Genomic DNA, 23,779 nt, shown 5'->3' with positions numbered 1-23,779 from the left:
AGGGTGGGCATCCCCCCACCTTAATGATAAGAAGTTCAGGATAGGAAAAAGGGGATGGAACCTCAGTAACGTAGGTCGGTGGAGTAAATAATAGCTACTCCATCGCCAGATTTACAGGAGCGGGAGAAAGAGAGGGCATCATAATTGGGAGCAGGGGGGGCAGACAGGCATAAATAAGAGCTTCATCACCTGTTTTAGTCCAGGTTTCAGTGGGGGCAAAAGAGAGAGCATTTATTTTCTTTGATCAAGTTACGAATAAGAAAAAACTTGTTGCGAACAGATCTACAGTTTAAAAGACCGATGGAGATCCTGGCAGGGGGGAGGGTCCTTTAGCTTCTGCACTGTTTGGGACGGCAGTTTGTAAACTAGAGGGGGGGGGGGGGGAGATCGCTGTCTGGAAAAAAATGAAGTGGGACAGTTATACGGGAATGGGGAAAGTAGGGGAGACCAAATGTAGAGGGTGCAAAATGGAAAAGGTACTGGCAAAGTGGAGTGGAGAAGTGGCCTAATGGTTAGTGCAGTGGGTTGCGGACCTGGGGAACCAGATTTCAGTGGTTTGATAACTATTTCAAGGGTTGGGTAATCTTACGGGGGGGGGGGGGGGGGGGTCACATGAGCAGCTAAAATGAAGCCAGAGAGTCAGCCCGAATGCATAGAGAGCGTCCTGTGGAGAACACCAGCGGAGGTGGTGGAACCTACAATGAGAGGGGAAAAAACATTTCAGACATGCATTCAAAAATGCAAGTAAAGGCAGCAGTAAGCTCTGTGACAGAGAAACTAAATAAAGCAGAGCAAATAATTATTTCCAGGGTTAGGTAATCTTACAGGGTTCATGTGAGCAGCTAAAATGAAGGTAAAGAGGCAGCCTGAAGGATTGATACAAATCTCAGTATTGTTCTCCATTGCTTTCCTAATAATTCCAAGTTTCCAAGTTTATTTAGCATTTACTACCTCGCCATATCACTAGAGCCATCTAAGTGGTTTACAACAATTTTATGATAGGGGAAAGTAGTACCTTAGGAGAAATATATCATCAACAATGGCACCTAAATCCTTTTCCTGGGTGGTAAGTTCTAAAGTGGATTATGTAGCAATAGTTTGGGTTCCTCTTCTCTACATGCATTACTTTGCACTTGCTTACAGTAACCATTTGGATGTCCAGTCACTCAGTCTCATAAAGTCCTCTTCAATTTTGTGATTTATCAACTTTGAATAACTTTGTGCCATCAGCAAATTTAATCATCTCACTCATTATTCCAGTTTCCAGGTCATTTACAATTTGGTAAAAAGCAGCAGTCCCAACACAGACCCCTGGGGAACTCCACTATTTACCCTTCTCCATTGAAAATATTGACCACTTTAATTTCTGTTTTCTATCTTGTAACCAGTTCTTAATCCATAATAGGACACTGCCTCCTATCCCATGATTTAGTTCTATCTGAGATATATACTATCCTCTCCAGGTGATTTGTTAATATACCTAAAAAAGGTTTTTTTAAAACGTATTTTTGTCTCCATGGCAAGCTTCTTTTCCAAATCTCTCTTTGCCTTCCTTATCAGTGCATTGCATTTGACTTATTATCTACTGTCAGATCCTTCTTCTGTTTTTTTAAAGGATGTCCTTTTAGCTCTAATAGCCTCCTTTACCTTACTTTTCAACCATGCTGGCTATCATTTGGCCTTCCTTTTACCTTTTTTAATATTTAGAATGTATTTGTTCTAGGCTTCCAGGATAGTATTTATGAACAACATCCACTCCTGATGTAAATTCTTGAATTTGCAGCTGCTCCTTTAAATCTTTTTTTGATCATTTTCCTCATTTTATCATAGTCTCCTTTTTGAAAGTTAAATGCTAATGCATTGGATTTACTGTGTTTCCTCACTTCAGTTATTACATCAAATCTGATCATATTTGTGTCTGTTATTGAATTGCCCCCAAAATGCTGTGCTACATGCTCAAGTCACTTGTAAAATTAACTGCTATAGGTTTAAATAAAAACAAGAAAGATTTCCATTAAGAACACAATTTCTAAATACAATGGTAGAAAACCAATAGCACAGGTTACCTATGAAGACAGGGGAATCTGTCACTGGAAGTTTGTACAAACAGCATAGATTAAGACTAGCTAACACAGGGTCTTGAGCACTGAGAATGAATCAGGATTTTAAGTTTTCCAAAAGCAAATATTTATGAGATCTATTTCTACACAATTAATTCAAGAAATTTTGGTTACTTTGTAAAATTTGGCTAGTCTATGATAAATTCTGAACTTCCATTTTGATTCCTCTTTTTAATGCATACTACTTACTGAAGTATAGGATCAGACTGGAGAGATTAAAAAAAAACATTCAAATTCACAAGCTCAAAACATTTTTGAGCTGCTTTAATTTGTCAATTTGGATTATTTTCCACAAGCAGATGGAATTTTTTTTTAATAACACCAATTAGTACAGAGGTCTAAACTCGTCTCCAATTTATGACTAATTACATATTGCTTTAAAAAAAGGGGGAGGGGAGCAGAAAGGAGAGGAGACAATGGATTCAGATTATTATTTCACTAACAATTCAAAAAAGAAGTGACCTCTATATGCTACATGTTGCCATTGCTCAAAAGCAAATTTCAAATTATCTTCTCTGAATAAATTATAGCATGCAAGTCAAACGAATGCAGGTCAAGTACGGAACAAAAAAAGTAGAAAATGGTTTTAATTAGCATAAAACAGAATAATTGAAAAATATCATCACATGGGAAACATTTCTTTCTAAGCTGTTTCAAGAATTACGTTCCTTTCTACAGTTTTTCTGAATTTCATATTTATTTTAGGATGCCAGGTACACACTAAGTTCTTCTACTCCTCTCTCTCACCAGAGCAGTCCTGTCACCTGCTACTAACTCACTCTCTGCCGGGGCAAATTTGTTTCCTGTGATGGTATATTCCAGAAATGATAATTGATAGGAAAAAGCATTTTTCTCTGTGCTAAGCACTCCCTCTCTCCTGGCTTATTTTTCTTTTTTTATTTTGACTGCTGTCTGGCTGACTCCTCACCGCTAATGAGTCCTTCCAAAGTCTGTGCCAACTTTCTGACACTTTTGTCTCCATAAAGGAGTGAAAAATCCATTAAGAGCTCATCGTGACAATACAATTCTCAATGAAAGCAGCATGGTACAAGCCAGATAAGTTGCTTTTCTTTGCACATGTTATGGAATGAAATATAAGAGACTGTTTTTTTGATCTTTAGAGAATTACTGCTCACGTAAGTGGATTGCAAACGAGGGGTAAAAAAAAGTTCCTGTAACAGGCAGCACTTCTTGCACCACAAGATACTTCAAGTATCCAGATTCCGGAAGTTGCGATTTAAATTGAACTACATATCAGAGAAAATCAACAGTAAAACTTTACTTAAGAGAGGGGCTGTTTTACTAAAGTGCACAAAATATTTTGAACTTACCATGTTATAACAGTACGAATTAATGAGGTCCTTTTACCAAGCTGTGGGAAAAGGGGCCCTGCACTAGCAGCAGGCTATTTTTACCATGCACCGGGGTAGTTTTTTCCACAGCTCCCTCCAATGGCCACGCAGTGAGAGAACTCTTACCGCCTGACCATGAGGCGGGGAGCCCTTACCGCCACCAACTGAGGTGGCGATAAGGGCTTCCATGCTAACCCAGTGGTAGTCACAGGAGTCCCGGAACAGTGAGCGGTAAACTCGCACTGGGCTTACCACTGCTGTGTAAAAGGGCCCTCATACTTGGTAAGTGCAAAGGCAATACAGTAGTTGTTGGGGTATGCCTAGCATGTCCTTTGCAATTACTGCAGTGAAAAGTTTTTTTACTGCATGTTAAGACAGTTGAAATAGGGCAGTGTGGACTCCATGCCTATTCTCGGCCCATAAAAGCGCGGGGTACAAATGTAACAAAAAAAAAAAGTAAGGAAGACGTTGGGAATTACAGCCCGATAAGTCTGACTTCTGTTGTAAGTAAATTAATGGAAATGCTTTTAAAACAGAATAGTAAAGTTTTTGGAATCCAATGGATTACAGAACCTGAGGCAACATGGTTTCACTATAGGCAGGTCTTGTCAGAAAATGTGCTTAATTTTTTTGACTGGGTGACCAGGGAGTTGGATCAAGGGAGAACACTAGATGTGGTGTATTTAGATTTTAGCAAAGCCTTTGACACGGTTCCGCATAGACAACTAATAAACTGAGTGCCTTCAGTATGGGCCCTAAAGTGACTGACTGGGTTAGAAACTGGTTGAATGGAAGGTGACAGAGAGTCATGGTAAATGGAGCTTATTCTGAGAAAAAGAATGTTACCAGTGGTGTGCTGCAAGGTTAAGTTCTTTTTAACATTTTTTGTAAGCGATATTGCTGAAGTGCTGTATAGTAAAGTTTGCCTCTTTGTGGATGACACCAAAATCTGCAATAGGGTAGACACTTATGATAGTGTGGATAACATGAGGAAGGTCTTAGCAAAGCTAGAGGAATGGTCTGGAATTTGGCAGCTAAAATTTAATGCTAAAAAATGCATTTGGGCTACAAAAACCTGAGGGAATAGTACAATTTATGGGGTGAAGAACTTTTGTGCATGAAAGAGGAGCGGGACTTGGGTTTGATCACATGTGATGATCTTAAGGTGGCCAAACAGGTAGAAAAGGTGATGGCGAAAGCTAGAAGGATGCTTGGGTGCATAGGTAGAGGATTAGCCAGTAGGAAGCAGGGTGTCATCATTCCCTTGTATAAGATTCTGGTGAGATCTCATTTAGAATATCGTGTACAATGCTGGAAACTGCATCTTCAAAAAGATAAAAACAGGATGGAGTCGGTCCAGAGGGTGACTACTAAAATAGTCAGTGGTTTTCATCATAAAGCTTCATCATAAAGCGTATGGGGACAAAGATCTCAATATGCATACTTTGGAAGAAAGGCAGGAGAAGGGAGATATGATAGTGGCATTAAAATTCCTATGCGGCATAAACATAATTTAATTATCTATGAGGCATAAATGTCATTTGATTCCTTAAACACCCTCCAGATTCCTTCATTCTTCATCTTCCAATCTACTGCATGTCCCTTCCCTTCGTCAACTTTGTTTTGATTCAATCCACTCAAAAACATTTAGCATATTTGCCCCTACCCTCTGGAATTCCATACTCCATATTCCATACCCTGAACTCTTTGACTATGTACTCTAATTTCCATGCTGCCTTCAAAACCTTCCTCTTCAAAGATGCTTTCAATCACCTGGTACTGTAGTTCTTGTTACAATTTATTTAGGCTCCTGTCTGGACAGCTCAAGACCCTCTTTCCCCCGCTCTCCTCATCTCTCTTTCCAAGATGCCTTAATTTGTATTCTTTATTTTACCGCCTGGGATATGTGTAATACCCTCTGTGTCTGATTGTTTATACATTTTTTAGATTTTCTTTGAAGATTAGGGAAATTGCAACGAAAATACATGCCACAGTACTACTGAGCACTGCATCAGGTGCTCTGTGACAACTGTTGGTTCCCCTCCTGCCCCTCTTATTCCATCACTGGCAGTAAGCTGCTGAAAATGGACATCATGCGGTGCTGACATATTTGGCCCATGACCAGGTACTCACTTCATATTCTTCCTTGAACCCATAGCCTTCGGCACACTTCATCTGCGTGATGTGCTGCAGCAGGTCAGCTACGCGGATGGCAGGATGGAGCTGACCTGTCTGGTAGGGCACGTCCACCGGAACTCGCTTCTTATAGGAGTGCGACTGGACCAGGCTGCTTGTGTCACTGGCCATCGTCTGGTTTTCATCTAGGAAAAGAACAGCACACAACACAGGGCAGGTTTTACACATCAGCTCAAGCAGCCAACACCAAGTTATACTGGCATCTCAGGGCCCGATATTCAGCCCATGACAGTTTACAGTTTGTAAGCCACTTACAGCTGTGGACTGAGTTAAGACCAGATATTCAATGCCGGGCCATGTCTGGCTTCTGGCATTGAATATCTGGGTATGGGTGGACACCCGGAAGTTAACTGGGTACCGGCGATATTCAAACCAGTGCCCAGTTAACTCAGTGGTAAGATTAGGATAGCATTTTTGCTGTCCTGACTTTATCTGCTTACTTAGCCAGTTAGCAGACTGAATATCACTGCTAACTGGTTAAGTAGCAGCTCTGCTCAAACTCCACCCCCACCCGGCCGGTTTGAACATGGCTGGTTAGAGCCGATATTCAGTGGTACTACCTGGTTGTGCCGCTGAATATTGGTGACTGGCCAGCTCAACGGGGTTTAACTGGGCTTCTTTGGTTTTGTGTTTAGCACAGTGGATCCCAACTATAACACAATAGGGCTTGCTATGCTTCTCTGTAGACAGATGATTCTTAGGGTACGCGGTGAATTCTGTACAAATGTTTGAAGAAAAAAAGTGTATAAAATGGCTTTTAAAGCTACAACTAGAATGAAGATACAAATATAACACTTGGAAACAAAATACAGCAGGGCATATGCAAGGAGAGGAATCATCCACTCAGGGTCAATGATTTGAGTGACAGTTTAGCATGCTACACTACCAAGCGCTTCACAACACCTCATGGGCTGTCACATTTGGCATGGAATGTTACATGGCAACTGCCGTGCAAGCCAACACACAACAGAAGCAGCTGCGTTGGTCAAGTCAGGTGTCGCAGGAATCACACAAGCTCCCTCCTCCACCCACCTCCCTTCCCATCTCTCCCCAGGGGCAAATGGGGAACTTACCATTTATTGGAACTTTTAAGAAGACACATATTCAGGAGGAAACAAGAGAGAGGAGGAGAGAAAGGAGACAGGGCATAAGCAACAGTAATGTGTTAATAAGTACAGGTATTATTCTGCTCTCTGTTATTTAAGGCTTGCAGTTTGGTCCCTAGTTACAAGGAGTGACTGCGAAAGAGGGCAAGATGAAAGGGCCAGTATCTCTGTGCTCTGAGTATCTATGTGCTGTGTTAAATGTCACCCTGTCTGAATGAATCTGTTTGAGGTGCTCTTGAAAACAAATGTCTATGCATAATTGATCTTTATTTTCTCTGTGAGGAGAGAATGTCTATAAACTAAACACATTTGAAATTTGTAAAGAAAAAAAATTGTTAAACTGAAATGACTTGGGGAAAATAAAGCCCCTCAACCTGAACAGATAATATTTAAGAGCTTAAACTTGTTCAAGACCCTGTGACAGCAGTGTAAAGAATGGGATCAGCTAAACCTGTATGACAAATCTTGAAAGAAAGTTCATCAAGTTTTGATTAAGCTTGATGACCATTGCAGTAGTGCAATGTTCTCTGTGGAAGAACCCTCTCATATCCCTTCCTCCTCCTCCCTCCTCCTCCTCCTCCTCCCTGTCCTTGAGAGAAAAATGTGCAAACTGATCCTGATTGATGGGCGAGAAAAAATTAGAACAATATGATCTCACAAGACAATTATTTATCATTAATGCGAAGGGGGTTTTGATATGACGTCTAAATATGATTTTGGACATTTTGCTGAAAATGTACAGAAATCAAGTGGCAAACTTAGCGATTTTTGAACCAGAAAAACGTCTATCCTTTTGTTTCAAAAATGGCCATTTGCTAGTTTTGTGCTCTGCGTGACTATCCTTTTGGACCATTTTTGAAAATAAAAAGTCCAAGGGAAAAAAAAACACACAAAAACAAGCCATTGGGGGCCAGCAGTCTTACTAGACTGGCCATACAGACATCCCAGCAGAGTAATGGGACACCCTAGGGGGTGCTGCAGTAGACTTCATATAAAAGGTCTCAGGTACACATCTCACCTTACTCCCTTATATTGTATGGGGAGCCCCCCCAAAACCCATCAAAAACCTACTGTACCCAACTGTACACCATTACAATAGCCCTTATGGCTGCAGGTGTCACCTATATGTGGGCACAGTAGGTTTTTGGTGGGGTTTGGATGACTCACAATTTTTACCACAAGTATAACAGTTAGAGTGTGATATGTTCTCTATAGTGCATGGCACAGGCCATTAGGCTACTCCAGGGACATTCTTGTTATTCTAATTGGCCTGGCCATAACATCTGAAGCTGTCATAGAGGTTGGTATTTACTGTTTCTTTCACATCTTTGGAGGGTGAGAGGGGGTCACTGACCACTGAAGAGTAAGGGGGGGGGGCCTCATTCCTTAATCCCTTCAGTGGTCATTTGGTCATTTAGGGCACCTTTTTTGTGACTTAGTTGTGATTGAAACAGATCTATACCAAAACGTCTAACTTTTAGTACTGGATGTTTTTGCTTTGTTTCATTATGGCAGCAAAATGTTCAAGTTTTGGGAACATCCAAATCCCACCATCGATATGCCCCCTTGTGATTTTAATGCACTATATACAAACTGCATAGAAAACTGTCTTAAAAACAGGTTTCAAAAATAGCGATTGGACGTTGTGGCAAAACCCTCCCATCCATCTGCTGCTTTGTGCCACTTTTTGGATGTTTTTCTGTTTCACAAATGAGCCTGTAAGTGTATTGTTCATCCCTAATAAAGGTATATAAAAATACTTGTACTAGGGAGCACGCAATGAAGTTACAAAGTAGTACATTTAAAATGAACCGGAGAAAATATTTTTTCATTCAACGTGTAATTAAACTCTGGAATTCGTTGCTAGAGAATGTGTTAATAGTAGTTAGCTTAGCGGGGTTTTAAAAGGTTTGGATAGCTTCCTAAAAGAAAAGTCCATAAGCCATTATTAAAATGGACTTGGGGGAAATCCACTGCTTATTTCTAGGATAAGCAGCATAAAATTTATTGTATTGGTTTGGGATCTTGCCAGGTACTTGTAACTTGGATTGGCCACTTTTGGAAACAGTATGCTGGGCATGACGGATCTTTGGTCTGTCCCAGTGTGGCAATACTTACGTACATACATAAAAGAGGGAGGGGGCACTAATATATACAAATTTAATTTCATTATTGAAATTATGCTCACCCAGTATGTTTTTGTTTATCAGAAGAGCTGTTCATTTTGTTCCCCATCCCCATAGGCCCCTCCAAATCCTCCCTGAAGACCTCCCAGACCTACCTCATAGAAACAGAGAAAAAAAATGAAAGCCGATAAAGACCATATGGCCTTTCCAGTCTGCCCACCCATGCCATCTACCCTTTCCACAATCCCTTTCTCAACCTTAGAGATTCTATGTACTTATCACAGACTTTCCTGAATTCAGATACAGTTCTCATCTCCACCATGAGGCCGTTCCACAAATTTGCTACCCTTTTCGTGAAGAAGTATTTTCTCAGGTTCTTACTCCCCTTTCACCTTCATCCTATGCCCCTCATTCCAGAACTTCCTTTCAATTGAAAGAAACTCACCTCCTATGCATTTATGCCATGGAGATATTAAATGTCTTTATCATATCTCCGCTCTCATAAGACCATAAGAAAATAAGAATAGCCATACTGGAGAACACTGATTGTTCATCTAGCCCAGTATCTTGCTTCCAACAGTAGCAATCCAGGTCACAAATACCTGGCAGAATCCCAAATAATAGCAAGATTCCATGCTACCAATCCCAGGGACAGCAATGGTTTTCCTCATTTCTGTCTCAATAGCTGATTATGGACTTTTCCTCCAGGAACATGTCCACACTTTTTTTAAACCCATATTCGCTAACCGCTGTTACCACATCCTCTGGTAACAAGTTCCAGAGCTTAATTCGTTGAGTGAAAAAGTGTTTCCTCTTATTTGTTTTAAAAGTATTTGGATGTAACGTCATTGAGTGTCCCCTAGCCTTTGTACTTTTTGAAAGAACAATCAACCAATTCATATTTACCTATTCTACACCACTCAGAATTTCGTAGGTCTCTATCATATCCCCCCCCCCCCCAGCTGTCTCTTTTCCAAGCAAACCTCTTAAGCCTCCCGCCTTTTTTCCAACATATACATCTTTGTGGTCTAGGGTTTCTGGGACAGAAGCGATCCCAAGTCACCCTCCCAGCACTGGGTTCAAAAAGTGCTGGCAACCTTTTGCCCTTATAAGGAAATTTGACTTCCTAGCAGTTGTACTGCAAGATTATCTCTAGAGGTTTCCAGTGCCATTTTGAACCCAGCAGAGGCTCCTGCCCTGGACCCCCCTAGACCACCAGGAATTGACTGAGGTAGAACTGGGGGGTGGGGGGTCATTAGGTAGATGGTGGGGGGGGGGGGAGGGAGCAATCTTTTATTATATTGAGTACTCTACTGGCTTGATGCTCCTGGGCAGGAAAATATTATACCTAGCTTTGAGATGGCATCATTTTTCCATGAAAATGCAGCTCATAGAGTTGAACACAAGCTGGGTTATTTGATTTGCATAGTGAGGTAATTTGCTTCTCATTACTATGCAGCTTGCAGTGATTTACACTACTGTGGATTAACACATGATTTCTTTTAACATATGTCAGTAACTACCACCCCCCCCCCCCCATGTTTTTAGCTAAAAATTCATGTAAATTTAGGAGCTGAAAAGTTATGCTTCTAACTTTTGGCCTGCAATTCATTTGCGTAGAATTATGAACCTAATTTAATGTATGATCATTTTAGTTGTCTAGTGTTGAAAATCAGCGCTAGACTGCTAAGTGTAAGGGTTTAGTGAAATATTGAGCACTAATTTAGGCACTCAACCTTAGTAAATTTTCTCAGAGGCCATCTTTCAAAATTAGGAGCATACAACTAATCTATTCTACACATTCCTGCAGGCTGCTCCATTCATGTGAGTGCTGAGCTTTTCTATGACTGTATGAATTTTCTCTCTCTTTGAACTATTCAATATGTCCTTTACAGAACCAATCTTAGCATCTTTTCAATTTAAGCACTACAAAAGCTTGACCCTAGTTAGCTTACACAATATAGCAGAGATTTGCTTCAGGAAAGAAAGTTCTTGCTTTGCTCTAGTAGAGGAGTGTGGTTGCTTTGCTCTATAAATAAGGATTCTAGACATCTAAATAATTTAGGCACTGATTTGTTAGAGCTTTCCCCCCATTCTGTCTTTATGGGGAAAGACCTTGAAGCATCAGGTTCTTAAGTCTACAAATAAAAAAGTGAAGTATGATAATTGTGGGTTGATATTTTTGCGCTTATCTCATTCTAAGTAATTAAATTCAAGGAAGAGTCTAGTTTTACTCATTTCATGCAGTTTCAGAATAATGTTATTTATTTATTTAATACATTTATACCCCATATTTTCCCACAAGATGTAGGCTCAATGTGGCTTAATCAGTTTTCAAAACTGGTTTCTTAGAGCTTGATTTATTAAGACTTTTCTCCCATTCTGTGTCTATAGAACAAAAAGCATACTGAATCAGATCCTTAGCACTGTTAAAGGTGAACAGAGTCAAAACTGCTTCTTATCTGACCTAACCCCACTGTTTACAAAGCCACGCGGCAATACCAGAGTGAATGGGCTGTCTCATCATTACTGCACTAGCGGCTGCTAGCGCAGATTTGTAAACAGGGGATTAATTTGTGTTTCTATCAACATTTTGGTACTATGTGCTTCCCAAAGAGTTAAAAGGGTCATCCATAACTGTTCTTGGTAGTGTAAAGAGTTCATGTTGTGCCTCAGAAAAGTTGTAACCTATTGCTTTGTTATAAATAAACTAATTCTAAGGAATTAGAATTAAATGCCAGTGTGCTGTGTTTCAGAGCTCTCTCTCTACCTTTCTGTAGGTGCTATGTATGTTGCAACCCCTTTGGCACAAACCGAGCACATCCCAGCTGAAAATAATGATTAATCAAAGCCATGCTGACTTTCAGTAGGTAATGTGGCACAGGTAGAATGTGCAGTAAAAGCTAGGTCATATACTTTCACATTTGAAAACAATTATAAAATGGCATCCACAAGTAGTCAAGGGTTTCCCATTACCTCAATTAAAATGAAAAATGATTTTAAAAATTACTGATGGATTCTAAGAGAAGGCGTTCAGTTAGAATTAGCCCATTATAAATTTATTTTCGAAAGCAGCAGTAGTATAGGATTATTATGAAAATGCTCCCAGAAATTCTTTACCTCACCCTCACATACATAGAGGTGATAGGTACTTACACCAGGCAAGCCATTTGTACAAATGATTACTTCTCATCACAGAAGCCCGGCAAACCATCTCAGCAACACTATTGCTAGGTAACAGCAAAACAGTGACCCCCCCCCCACCCCACTCTCTCTCTCTCACACACAAATGACTGGATTCATTGAATCAGCTTATTCCTATCTTACTACTGAATCTCAAAATTTTATTCCATGAAACAATGCCACAACCTACTGAACGAAAAGCGAGGCATGCCACAAAGTCTAGAATCTTTGAAAATCTCAGACCATAAAAGGTTCAAGTTCCATTTGCACAGAGATGACATAGTGACAGTGGCTATCACTAGCTTTCTTCTTGCTTGTCAGAATGCTTAAAGCTGTATTATGAATTTGGTTTCACAACTACTGCTACCAGTAACTTCACCAGCTTCTACTACGGCTAAATTATCACCCAAACAAGGTAAAAGCTAGAAATGATCAAGGGTAAGACAAAGGCACCAAACTATTCACTGCTTTCAAACAGTTTTCAGGAAGCAACTTTTGACAAGTTGTAAAGAAGAAAGTCTTGTTCCTGAACAGATTTCTTTTTGTCACAGATACAACATGACAGAAACCCTCTGGAAGGCAAGACTTAAGCCTGGAAAAATTCTAGTTTAGCACTCATTAATGTTAGAGTGTAATCATCATTGGCCACTTGGAAGGAAATCTGCGTTCTTTTTTGGTCATGGTCTTAAGGCAAACAAAATAAAAATCAGCTACTAATACACTGAAAACAGATTACCACATCAGGTGGGCATTGTTTTATTATGTAACATGAAAATATTTCTTTTTCTCTATTATTAATTCACAGTGGCAATGTTTTCTGGTTAAAATGCTTTTTTTTTTGTCACAAGCTTTACTGTTCCAGCATATAACATCTGGCAGATATCAAAATAATGGATCTATAAATTAAAGCATTAATAAACTGCACTTGTGTTTATTGGCTGTAATGTACAGTACTTAGGAGCCTTTTCAGAGCAAAGTACTAAGCTGACATTGTATTGTAGTATAATATCACTTACACAAAGCTTAAGATAGCTGAGATAATAGATTTTAATTGTTGCAGTTCTTAGTCAAGAAACTAATTTAACTCATATGATAAAAATGTCATTAGAGATCTTAAAAGATGGAAAAGAGAACCCATGATAACTGAGAATTTCTTGGTTTTTCTAAGAACATCAGTGGTGCTCTAAACATGTATAAACCATTCTTCCCTAACTGGATACTATACCAGTTTTACTTCTACTTTGCAAAGTGAGGGTCTCTTTTACTAAAGTGTGGTAAGATTTGCACAAAAAATGATGTGCAATAAATGCAAAGCCTGCATGGTATATGCAGGAGGCATATCCTGCATTTGCCCTGCATTTACTGCACAGGGCTGACAGTGCAGAGGCACCATGATATTTGCAGAGCTGGATAGTACAGATGGCCACACTGTCTGCCACAGCAGGTAATGTGGTATAAGCCCAGTCAACCAAAAGGAAGAAGGAAACCAGAGCACAGCTGTGCCAGTGCACACTCCCCCCCCCCCCCCCCCCCACCGATACTTCTCCCTGTGATTTCCAATCTCCCTTATCTCAACAACATCCCCACACGTTTGAAACTAGATGGACCTTCCTGACACCCCGATCCAAAATCCAAACTACACCCTCTTCTGAGACCTATCCTTCGCCCCACCCCCTGTTCCTTCAAGACTTATCCGGGGGTTAACATTGGTACCTTAGTGGTACCAGATGGCGGCAATTCCCACCTGCTGCTTCCTGGGTTGGTGCTGGGAATCAAAATGGTAGCACTGACCCCTAGTAGAACTCTCACTGCTTCCTGGGACCACTGAAGCACCAAAGCTGACCCTTAGGTAAGTTCCGAGGGGGGGGATAGAGGTTGGTGGAGGATAGGGGTTTTAAGCACGGATTTGGCCTCTTCATGGGGGTGGGATTTTGGTTCAGAGAGTTGGGAAGGCCCAACGGGGGTCAGACTTGTGTCAGAGGGTCTTGGGAAGGCCCATGGGTGGGTTTGGGGTATCATTGCTGCACAGCCTGCAACAGTGTACTGCATTACCGGACTGCTGGTAGTACAGCTGCACCTACTGCTTCCTCTTGAAGTAGCACGCAAGTACTGACCCAGCCATATCTCTGCTCACCCATATCCTGCCCAGATCCCATCCATTACCACATTAGTCAGCTAACGCAGGTTGTTTTTTTTTAATACAACGGTTCCTTTTTTAGTACAGTACACAGTACCATGAGCCTGCATTCCCAACTACCATGCTGAAAGCCCCATGTTAGCTGCTTAACACAGCTTAGTAGAAGGGCCCCTGACTCAGGTGAGGGTGAAGGAGGGCTGGGGGAGGATCTCTTAGACAACTCTAAACAGCATACATCTGGGGACACATCCAGCTAGTTAGGTTCTCAGGATATCCAGAATGAATATACATAAGAGAGACATGCATGGACAGCTTCTGTTGAATGGAAATCTATTTCATGCATATTCACTGTGGATATTCTGAAAACCACACTGGCTGAGCATGTCCCAAGGACTGGGTTGAGGAGCCCTGCTTCAGAAAAAAAGGGCGATCCCTTCAACTATAATAATGGAAGAAAGAATGAAAACTCCTAAGTTACTACATCTCATGCGATCTTCCTAAGTCATTTCTGTAAGAAACTTTGATAAAGGGAAATGTTCTCACCTAAAATTGCAGTTGGCACAAATGGATCTGTCATACATCATAAGCAGGTCAGTGCAGAAGAAGTGAAAAGAGAAAGAAGAGTAAATGACCGACAATGCTCCCCATTTTGTTTTTTTTCCTGTAGATAACTACAAGCAGCATCTGGTCAAAAACATGCAACAATTGTGTGGTTCCTTCAGACTGCGAGCAATAATAATGTTGCAACTGGAGATGAGGACAAATTTAATATCTAAATGGTGATGAAGAGATGAAATAATCAACAAAAGGCCCCCCCCTCCGTCCTTACCTGGGTAGTAGGAATTGGGTACCGTTGTGCTCAATGTGTTAGTTTTCATTGTGAATGATGATGGGGAAGATACAGCTGCAATTATGAGAGAAATGAGTCAGAGACGTTTGACGTATTTGCCACTGTACTAGTAAACACTGATTAATGGGTTACAGTTGCACAAGTTTTCAGGAGAGAGCCAACAAGCCTAAGTGGACTACCTTTGATTCACCAAAGGATTTTGGGAGCTAACAGCATTTGGCCAGAGGTTTAATGTTTATGCTTTTAAATCCTAACCCCTTATTCACCCGCTCAATATCCATGTTGTTTTAATCTCTCCCATAATAAATATCTCCCTAATCCCTTACTTGTCCTATTCATCTTGTGTGTTTGTATACAGTGTTGTGTATGTCTAGTAGTACTATAGACATGATAAGTAGAAGTGTAATGTTTATGAAACTTGATAAACCACCTTTTCTTCACAAACACTGCAAAGTGATGTACAATAAATTCATTAACATAAGAAATTCACAATGTAGAGTCAAGAAAAGTCAAAAAGAAAAAGATGCTGAGTGCTAATGACCACTGTAGTTCAATAACAATTAACAAGTTTTATGTAAGTCATGCGGTCTTCATGGTTTACTCATTTGAATTATTGCTTCTTGTGACCTCTTCTTTATTCCTTTTATTTTTTAAATTTAAGGCACTGTAAGACAGTGACTATTTTACCCTGTTTAAATTGTGCTCAGGAGATATTCGCGGTTTATGTGAACATTTTTCAATGTGTCTCTCATTTTAAGTTTTACTGTGGTGTCATTTTATTTGATTTTTGTGTGTATGATTTTAATTTGTTTTTTAAGAATTTGAATAAAGTTGTTTTTAATATGCTTGTTGATTCATGTGTTTTTATGTATTAATAGACCTCTGACACAGGCAAGCTGCTGAAACACAATCCAAGCTGAGGTTCTTCAATAAACTTCTGCAGACTAAGATTTCTGACGAGTCCCATGTTTTGTGGCCAACTCCACTGGTGTGATCTGTTCATCCTTCTGTGATGTTTGAATCTCTTTCCCGTGATAGCTACAAGTTTGATCAGGCCAGACTTCGGATGGAAAAGGAATAGCCAACAAACTGAATTGAGAGGAGCATAATGACCACCCTGAAACATAACTGGTTCATCTGAACATTTTTTAAAAATTGGAGATACACAAACACTTCCAGTCAAACTCAAACCAGGCAGAGTCTAGTCCAACTGGGGTAAGTCAGAATGTTCAGATTTTCCTCAGGATCGCAGGGGACATTCACCAAACTTGATTCGGTGCTTTTCCCACACATCTGATAAACTTTAGTGGCGTTTTTCATAAGAACATATGAGTAGCCATACTGGGTCAGACCAGTAGTCCATCTAGCCCAGTATCCTGTTTTCCAAATAGTGGCCAAGCCAGGTCACAAATACCTGGCAGAAACCCAGATTGTGGCAACACGCCATATTACAAACCCCAGGGCAAGCAGTTGCTTTCCATGTCTATCTCAATAGTGGAGGAGTGGCCTAGTGGTTAGGGTGGTGGACTTTGGTCTTGAGGGACTGAGTTCAATTCCCACTTCAGGCACAGGCAGCTCCTTGTGACTCTGGGCAAGTCACTTAACTCTCCATTGCCCCATGTAAGCCGCATTGAGCCTGCCATGAGTGGGAAAGCGCGGGGTACAAATGTAACTAAAATAAAAATAGCAGGCTGTGGACTTTTCCTCCAGGAATTTGTCCAAACCTTTTTTTAAACCCAGATATGCTAACAGCTGTTACCACATCCTCCAGCAAAGAGTTCCAGAGCTTAACTATTCGTTGAGTGAAAAAATATTTCCTCCAATTTGTTTTAAAAGTATTTCCATGTAACTTCCTTGAGTGTCCCCTAGTCTTTGTACTTTTGGAATGAGTAAAAAATCAATTTTCTTCTACTCGTTCTACATCACTCAGGATTTTGCAGACCTCAATAATATCTTCCTTCATCCATCTCTTTTCCAAGCCCTGACCTCTTTAGCCTTTCCTCATACAATAGGAGTTCCATCCCCTTTATCATTTTGGTCGCTCTTCTTTGAACCTTTTCTAATTCTGCTATATCTTTTGTGAGATACGGCAACCAGAACTGAATGCAATACTCAAGGTGCGGACGCACCATGAACTTGAAATATATTACGAAAAATATTTTTTCTAGTAAATTATGTGTTGGTTAATGGCTTTGGTGATTGAAAATATGTCACATAACTATTTTCTAGGCACGTCTGGAACTATAAATTTGTAACACATGCCTAGCATTTTAGTGTGCAAGGAGGGAGAAGAGGAGGGAAGAAATTTTGCAGTCAGTGATTGAGCACTAGCCTCAGGTGCATCGTAGACCTAACTCTGTTGTGCACTGCCTCTGTTCATCACTGGTCAATAGTCACATGGATCTACATGTTTAGCGTGTGAAGTAGACAGCGTAGAGATAAACATCTGCTGAGTAGCTTTGGAGGGGGGGGGGGGCAAAATACAACTTTTTCCAGTGATTTCTTTACTTTGCATTCACTATGGCTTGGTTCAGTGGGTCACTAATCAGTGGTCATACAGTTACCCAAATCGGTATTCTTGTTCAGTGTGTTCCACAAACAGTATATATACACTCACTGAATTTGTGCGGGAGAATTAGAGAAACAGAGTAAAAGAGTGTCTATGATTGTGGTTGTGCTAGTGCCTCTCACACAAAAGTTTGCCATTTCCCACTGTTACTTACTGTCTGCTCTGATCCTTTGCCCTCATTGGTATGATGTGCAGACAGATTATTTTCTTTGCTATTGTGGCTCATTGCTTTGTCTAGTGTCTTAAGCTTGGCCACCATCTACTAGATGTAGCAGGGATCAGGGATGCACGCTAAACAGGATGACATCACTGGAGAGGAGTAGCAGCCTAATGGTGAGAGCAATGAGCAGAGAACCAGGGAAGCCAGAATTCCAATCCTACTACCTTCTCCTTGTGATCTTGGGCAAGCCACGTAACCCTCCGTTGCCTCAGGTGCATACTAAGATTGTAAGCCCTCTGGGGACAGGAAATGACTCACTATCCTTGAATGAAATTCAGTTGAGCTAGTACTGAAAAAGACATAAGCTAAATCCATAATCTCTTCCCATTCTACTAAGTCAATTTCATATACTTGTTGCAGATTCTACTTGCAAAATAGCAGCAGTGTCTTTAACCAGATATTCAGTTGATCCATCTGGCTATGTTGGACCATATAAATTATCCAGTTAGGTTTAAGACAGCCTTGATGAGGCTAAGATAACTGCCAGCAAGGACACTGCTGACTGAGCTCCATCTTGTTCCTTATTTTAGTGCTTTGGAGTGCCTTACCTTGTTTCTTCAATGTCTAAACGTAAGGGGGTGCCTCAAGCACCCTCCAGCTTGTCTTCTCCTTCTCTTCGGCAGATGGAGATTCTTCATTTCGCGTGCCAGAATGTCGTGTCGGGCGTTATCACAGAGCAGGGTGTAAGGAAGAGCCCTATGCTGGAGAGCAATACTACACTCAGTCTGGTTGGCCCAGCTAATCCTCCTGCTCCTCAATCTATGGCAACCTCTGAGATGCATATAGCGGCTGGCCTACCATTGCTTCCATTGGAGGGACGGGGTTGCCCTCCAATTCAGGATTTCTGCCACCAGGAAGCCAGGTATCAGTCTCAGCTGTATCAGGAAGATTTCAGGATGATTCAGGGAAATGCTTTGTCGCCCTTTCACCTGCTGAGGTAACGTTGGACTCTATTTGGTCAGCTCTGGATTCTGTACACAAGGTATGTGCTTCAGTGCTGCCTACCATTGGTGAAAATGCAGTCAAGGATTCAAAAAGTAGAAGATGCTTTAAAAATCCATGAGGGGGACTTTAAAGATATGACATGCCAGGTTCAACAGTTAAAACAGATTTATTTTAACACAAGATCATTTACTGTTTCAGAGAAAATTGGAGAACTTTGAAAATTATACAAAGCAATTGAACTTGCGCTTGTTGAATTTTCCTCAGTTAATTACAATGACGCCTAATGAGGTTTTCTACAAATATTTACAGGAGGTATTTAAATATTCCCCGGAGGGTTTCCAAAGGAGAAATCAATGTCAGTTAGAGAATCATCTATGGTGGAAGTGTCTTCAGATACTTTGGATTTGACTAGCATCTTGGAAGAATCACAGGAGGAGGTTACCATGAGGACTACCTTGTGTGTTACATTTGTTTTCTATCAAGATAAAGAAGCTTTATTACGTCATTATTTTAAGTCTAAAGATGTGGCGAGGTCCACTCAATCCAGACGCAAGCAATTCCTTTCCCTTTGACAATGAGTGGTTGATATCGGTGCTAGGTTTCAGTTGAGAAAGCCATGTAAATGTGTTATTTACTTTGACAATCATCAATATATATTTTACTAGTAAAAAGGGCCCGTTTCTGGAATGAATGAAACGGGCGCTAGCAAGGTTTTCCTGGGAGTGTGTATGTTGGAGAGAGAGAGCCAGAGTGAATGTGCGGGTGTGTGACAGAGTGAGACTGTCTGTGTGACAGTGTGTGTGTGAGAATGAGAGTGTGTGAGAATGAGGGCCCCCTCCCCTGTTCCTAATGCCCCTCACCCCGTTCCTTCCCCTCCTTTTCCTCCTCCTTCCCACACTTTGGGTTCCTTAAGGCTTTCAAAAGTCTATGTACCCCCGTTGCCCTAACGCCCAGTATCCGGATACCCCACCGCTTTCCTCCTCACCCCTCCCCCAAGATGTAATACTTTCACATCCTTCATTTTTTTTAAAAAGTGTCCTATCTACCCTGTGTACAAATGCCCGGCATTCAGATTGTGTTCCTCTCGTAAATTTTCATTTCTTTCATTCATTCAGAACTTGCCCCCCCCCCCCCCCCCAACACTTTTGGTTCCTTCAGTCTTTTAAAACTCTCCTATCTACCCTGTGTCCTAATGGCCAGCATTCAGATTGTTTTCCTGTCCCAAATGTTCATGTCTTTCAGTCGTTCAGAACTCCCTCCCTCCCCCCATTTAACACTTTCGGTTCCTTCAGTCTTTTAAAACTCTCCTATCAACCCTGTGTCCTAATGGCCAGCACTCAGATTGTTTTGCTTTGCCAAATTGTCTGTCACTGATGTCACTGAGGTCAGTGCCTGCCTGCCTAGCAGACCACTTCCGGCAGGCACGGTCCCAAGCACATCCTGTTGGGGGTGAGAATTATTATATAGGATGATGTTTCTCAATTGCAGTTTTTCTTGGAAGGTAAAGGTTCTGCTAAAATAAGAGACTGATTCATCTCAATATGTCTGAGCCGTAACGTGCTGTCATTCAGCTTACTGTAATTTTAATAATAGTTTCCTTTTAAATTCCCTATTCCTCAGAGATATGGATTTCTGACTCCTTCCATTTGTGGACTATATAGGGTTAATTTGACTTAGGGCCCCGTTTACTAAGCCACGCTAGAGGCGCATTAGTGATTTTACTGTGTGCTAACCATTAGCGTGCGCTAACTGTTTAAGCGCCCATAATATTCCTATGGGCACCTACACAGCGCGCGCTAATTTTGTGCATGCACTAAAAACGCTAGTGCACCTTAGTAAACAGAGCCCTTAGTTCTGTTGTCTAGATATGATTGTTCTTCCTGTAATTTTTTTTCTTTTCTATATTAATCCTTTATTCTTATTCAATTTACTTTAAATGTTTAAAAATAAAGATAATCTGTTAGCACTGAATTTTGGCATTATCTGGTTATTTTTAACACATGCTCCGATAGCACCCATTGTTCTTCATAATATTACCAGTTAAATTTTAATTAGAAAATGAGTTGTCCAGTTAAAATTTAATCATTTGAGTGGGGGAAGGAGAGGAATTTAAGATCAGCACTTCTGAAATTACCTACAAAAAATGCTTTGACTATCAACCACAATGGTTTGACAGAGTGACTATCCATGTCACTGGACAGAAACATTAACGGAAGGAAGTTATCAAACGGTCTACCATTAAGACGGGTTATTTTACCACAAGAAATACTATTTTAGTACAGGATCCCATTTTATGCAATGAGACCCTGTGCTAAAATAGCATGACTTGTGGTAAAATAACCCAACTTAATGGTAGCCCAACATTGATAACTTCCCCCCTAACTGTTAAATAAGGCATTAACAGCTAGGAAAATTAAGGAAATGTAATTCGTCCTTTATAACAGGCATTCGAGATTGCATTATCACCAGCTTCAATGAATGAAACAGAAATCAAGAGGTGAATCAGGATAAGGAGGTGTTTGTTCTGCACTCTGGCATTAGCTGGGATACCACCCACCACAAGTCTCCTCTTAAAAATAACTTATTTATATAATATTTTAAATCAACATTTTAAGAAATACAGCAAAGACAACATTCTCTTAGATGATATCCCATGATTCAGTATTTGATATGGCTTGATAACTGCAAGATTCTATTTACAGAAGGCTGAACTATTAAGGACAGCATATAACTAGGTGCCACACCTATTAAAGTCTAAAAAATTAAATACACAACTTAAATTGAATATGAGTTCTTATTGCCACCTGTGTGCATTATAAATAAATCAAGCCACAGTATTCTACAATAATTTCTCAGAACATCTCAACATGCAATTAACCTTCTCTCAATGTTTAATTAAACTCTGGGATTCATTGCCAGAGAATGTGGTAAAGGTGGTTAGCTTAGTGGGGTTTAAAAAAGGGTTGGACAGCTTCCTAAAGGAAAAGTCCATAGATCATTATTAAAATGACTTGGGGGGAAAATCCACTGCTTATTTCTGAGATAAGCAGCATAAAATGTATTGAACTTTTTTGGGATTTTGCCAGATATTTGTGACCTGGATTGGCCACTGTTGGAAACAGGATGCTGGGCTTGATGGACATGTGGTCTGTCCCAGTGTGGCAATACTTATGTAAAGCAGATTACAGCAGTCAAAATGTAAACAATAATTCTATAATGTTCTCTCAGAAAATATTTCCTAATACACCTTAATAATTTCATCTTAATACTTTACTTTCTACTGCATTCACCTGCTTTTCCATAAAGTGGAGTCCAAGAAGACCCCCTGTACATTCAAACACGATTCTAATACAAATTCCTTACCCCGAATGGACAATTTATCATCTGATACTACAGACATAGGAACACCCACCAAAATAACTTGTTTTTTTTTCCTTACTTAAACCAAAGCTAAAAATTCAAATATAGAGCAAAACTTATTTTAGAGTTCTAAAGTTTCCAAGGGGACTGGTAGAACTATTATTATGTCATCAGTGTAGAAATGCAAATCAGTTCCCTTCTGTGGTAAATGTTTCCCAAGTACATTAGTTTGTTAGAGTGGGAATCCTTGAGGGATCCCATAAACTGCTCTCAAAGAGCTTATAAACTCCCCTGCCCACTTTACCGTATAAAATCGATGAGAAAGAAATCTTCTGAACCAATTTAAAACATTTCCCATAGCCTTACTATCACTTAGAAAATCATGACACCACATTACACATATTAAGTCAAAAGCTGATGACAAATCGAATTGTAAAGGAAGAGTAGAAGAGCTAACAACAAAAAGGAATCATATATGTGATGTTAATATATCTAACAATGTTTCTGTGCGATATCCACCAGAAAAACCTGAGTGAGTCTCATGAAGAATATTATGTAAATTTAGGTACGGTAGTGTCAAGAACCCTGCCTTTATAACTACATGGAGAGCTTGGTATAACAACCTTGTGTTATTACTATGAACAGCGCTTTGGTCCCAAGATGAACTGTGTCCCAATTTTATTTATTTATTTAAAAACTTATATTCCACACAATTCAAAAGTTAAATAAGTGTAGATATCAGAAACTTATTGGAAAAAATTCAGCCCACAATCTCCTGGGACATCCTGCATACATTTTATATTTATTAGCTCAGACTCTACAGCTGCTGATTTATCCCCCCCCCCTTTATAAAGTCACGCTAGTGGCTGCTGGTGTGATAATGCCGACACAGCTCATTCAAAATATTACCGCACAGCTTTGTAAAAGGGGGGGGGGGGGGAGCTAGGCTCATGTAATTGCAGCTATAATGCTTAATTTTATTTTCAAAGAAACAGCCAATTCAAATGTTGATGGTAATTGCTTACTAAAAGAAGAAACTGAAGCTAAATCCTTTGTCAAGCAAAGAGTTTTAACAGAATTTTTAACTATCAATTGACATAATAATCCCTCCTGGCTTTAGCTATTGCATTTTTGTAAATTCTAAAAACTGTGACTTCTAAATTTTCCTGGGATGCACTAGGCAGGGCAGGGCACCATCATTTTGAGGTGGCGCCTGCAGGAGGAGGGAGGGAATGCTAGTCCCTCCTCCTTCTTCTAAGTTATGAGAGGGTTGGGGGTTTGGCAACGCTAGACCACGAGGGCTAGCCTTTGGTGGGGGAGGTCAGGTTGGCACCTGACAGGGGTCCCACTGTCCACCAGGGTATTATGTATTTGTGTTGGGGTGTATGTGTTTGAGAGGGGTGAGGGGTCTGGGGGTCCATTGGACCTTCAGACCCTTGTGTTTGGGGGGGGGGGGATCCAGAGGTCCTGACTATCTTTACGTTTGACAGGTCTGAGCTTTTCTCCTGTAGAAAAAAAGCCCGGACCTGTCAAACCTCTTCTGTGGGAGGATTGTGCCTGGGCTCTTGAGCGTATGCCCAGGCACAATCTGGGAATGGAGTGGATATTGCACCGT

The 23,779-nt window shown here is 40.5% G+C and overlaps 1 protein-coding gene across 12 annotated transcripts in view; it reads right to left on the bottom strand.

The window, feature by feature from the left end:
* The window catches only part of PTPRM (protein tyrosine phosphatase receptor type M), a 1,370,833-nt gene that overhangs the window by 188,556 nt on the left and 1,158,498 nt on the right, over positions 1–23,779 (bottom strand). For 5 of the 12 annotated variants that reach the window (XM_030213239.1, XM_030213280.1, XM_030213273.1 and 2 more), the window contains 4 exons: positions 15,050–15,124; positions 14,764–14,790; positions 6,742–6,753; positions 5,606–5,793 (listed from right to left, as the gene is read on the bottom strand). In XM_030213239.1, the coding sequence (XP_030069099.1) occupies positions 5,606–5,793; positions 6,742–6,753; positions 14,764–14,790; positions 15,050–15,124 (302 nt within the window). The remainder of the gene's footprint in view (positions 1–5,605; positions 5,794–6,741; positions 6,754–14,763; positions 14,791–15,049; positions 15,125–23,779) is intronic. The other 7 variants (XM_030213296.1, XM_030213324.1, XM_030213332.1 and 4 more) reach the window with 3 other exon arrangements.

The sequence above is a fragment of the Microcaecilia unicolor genome, chromosome 1, assembly GCF_901765095.1.
Source record: "Microcaecilia unicolor chromosome 1, aMicUni1.1, whole genome shotgun sequence".
Taxonomy (NCBI): domain Eukaryota; kingdom Metazoa; phylum Chordata; class Amphibia; order Gymnophiona; family Siphonopidae; genus Microcaecilia; species Microcaecilia unicolor.
This window is presented reverse-complemented; position numbering and strand designations above follow the sequence as displayed.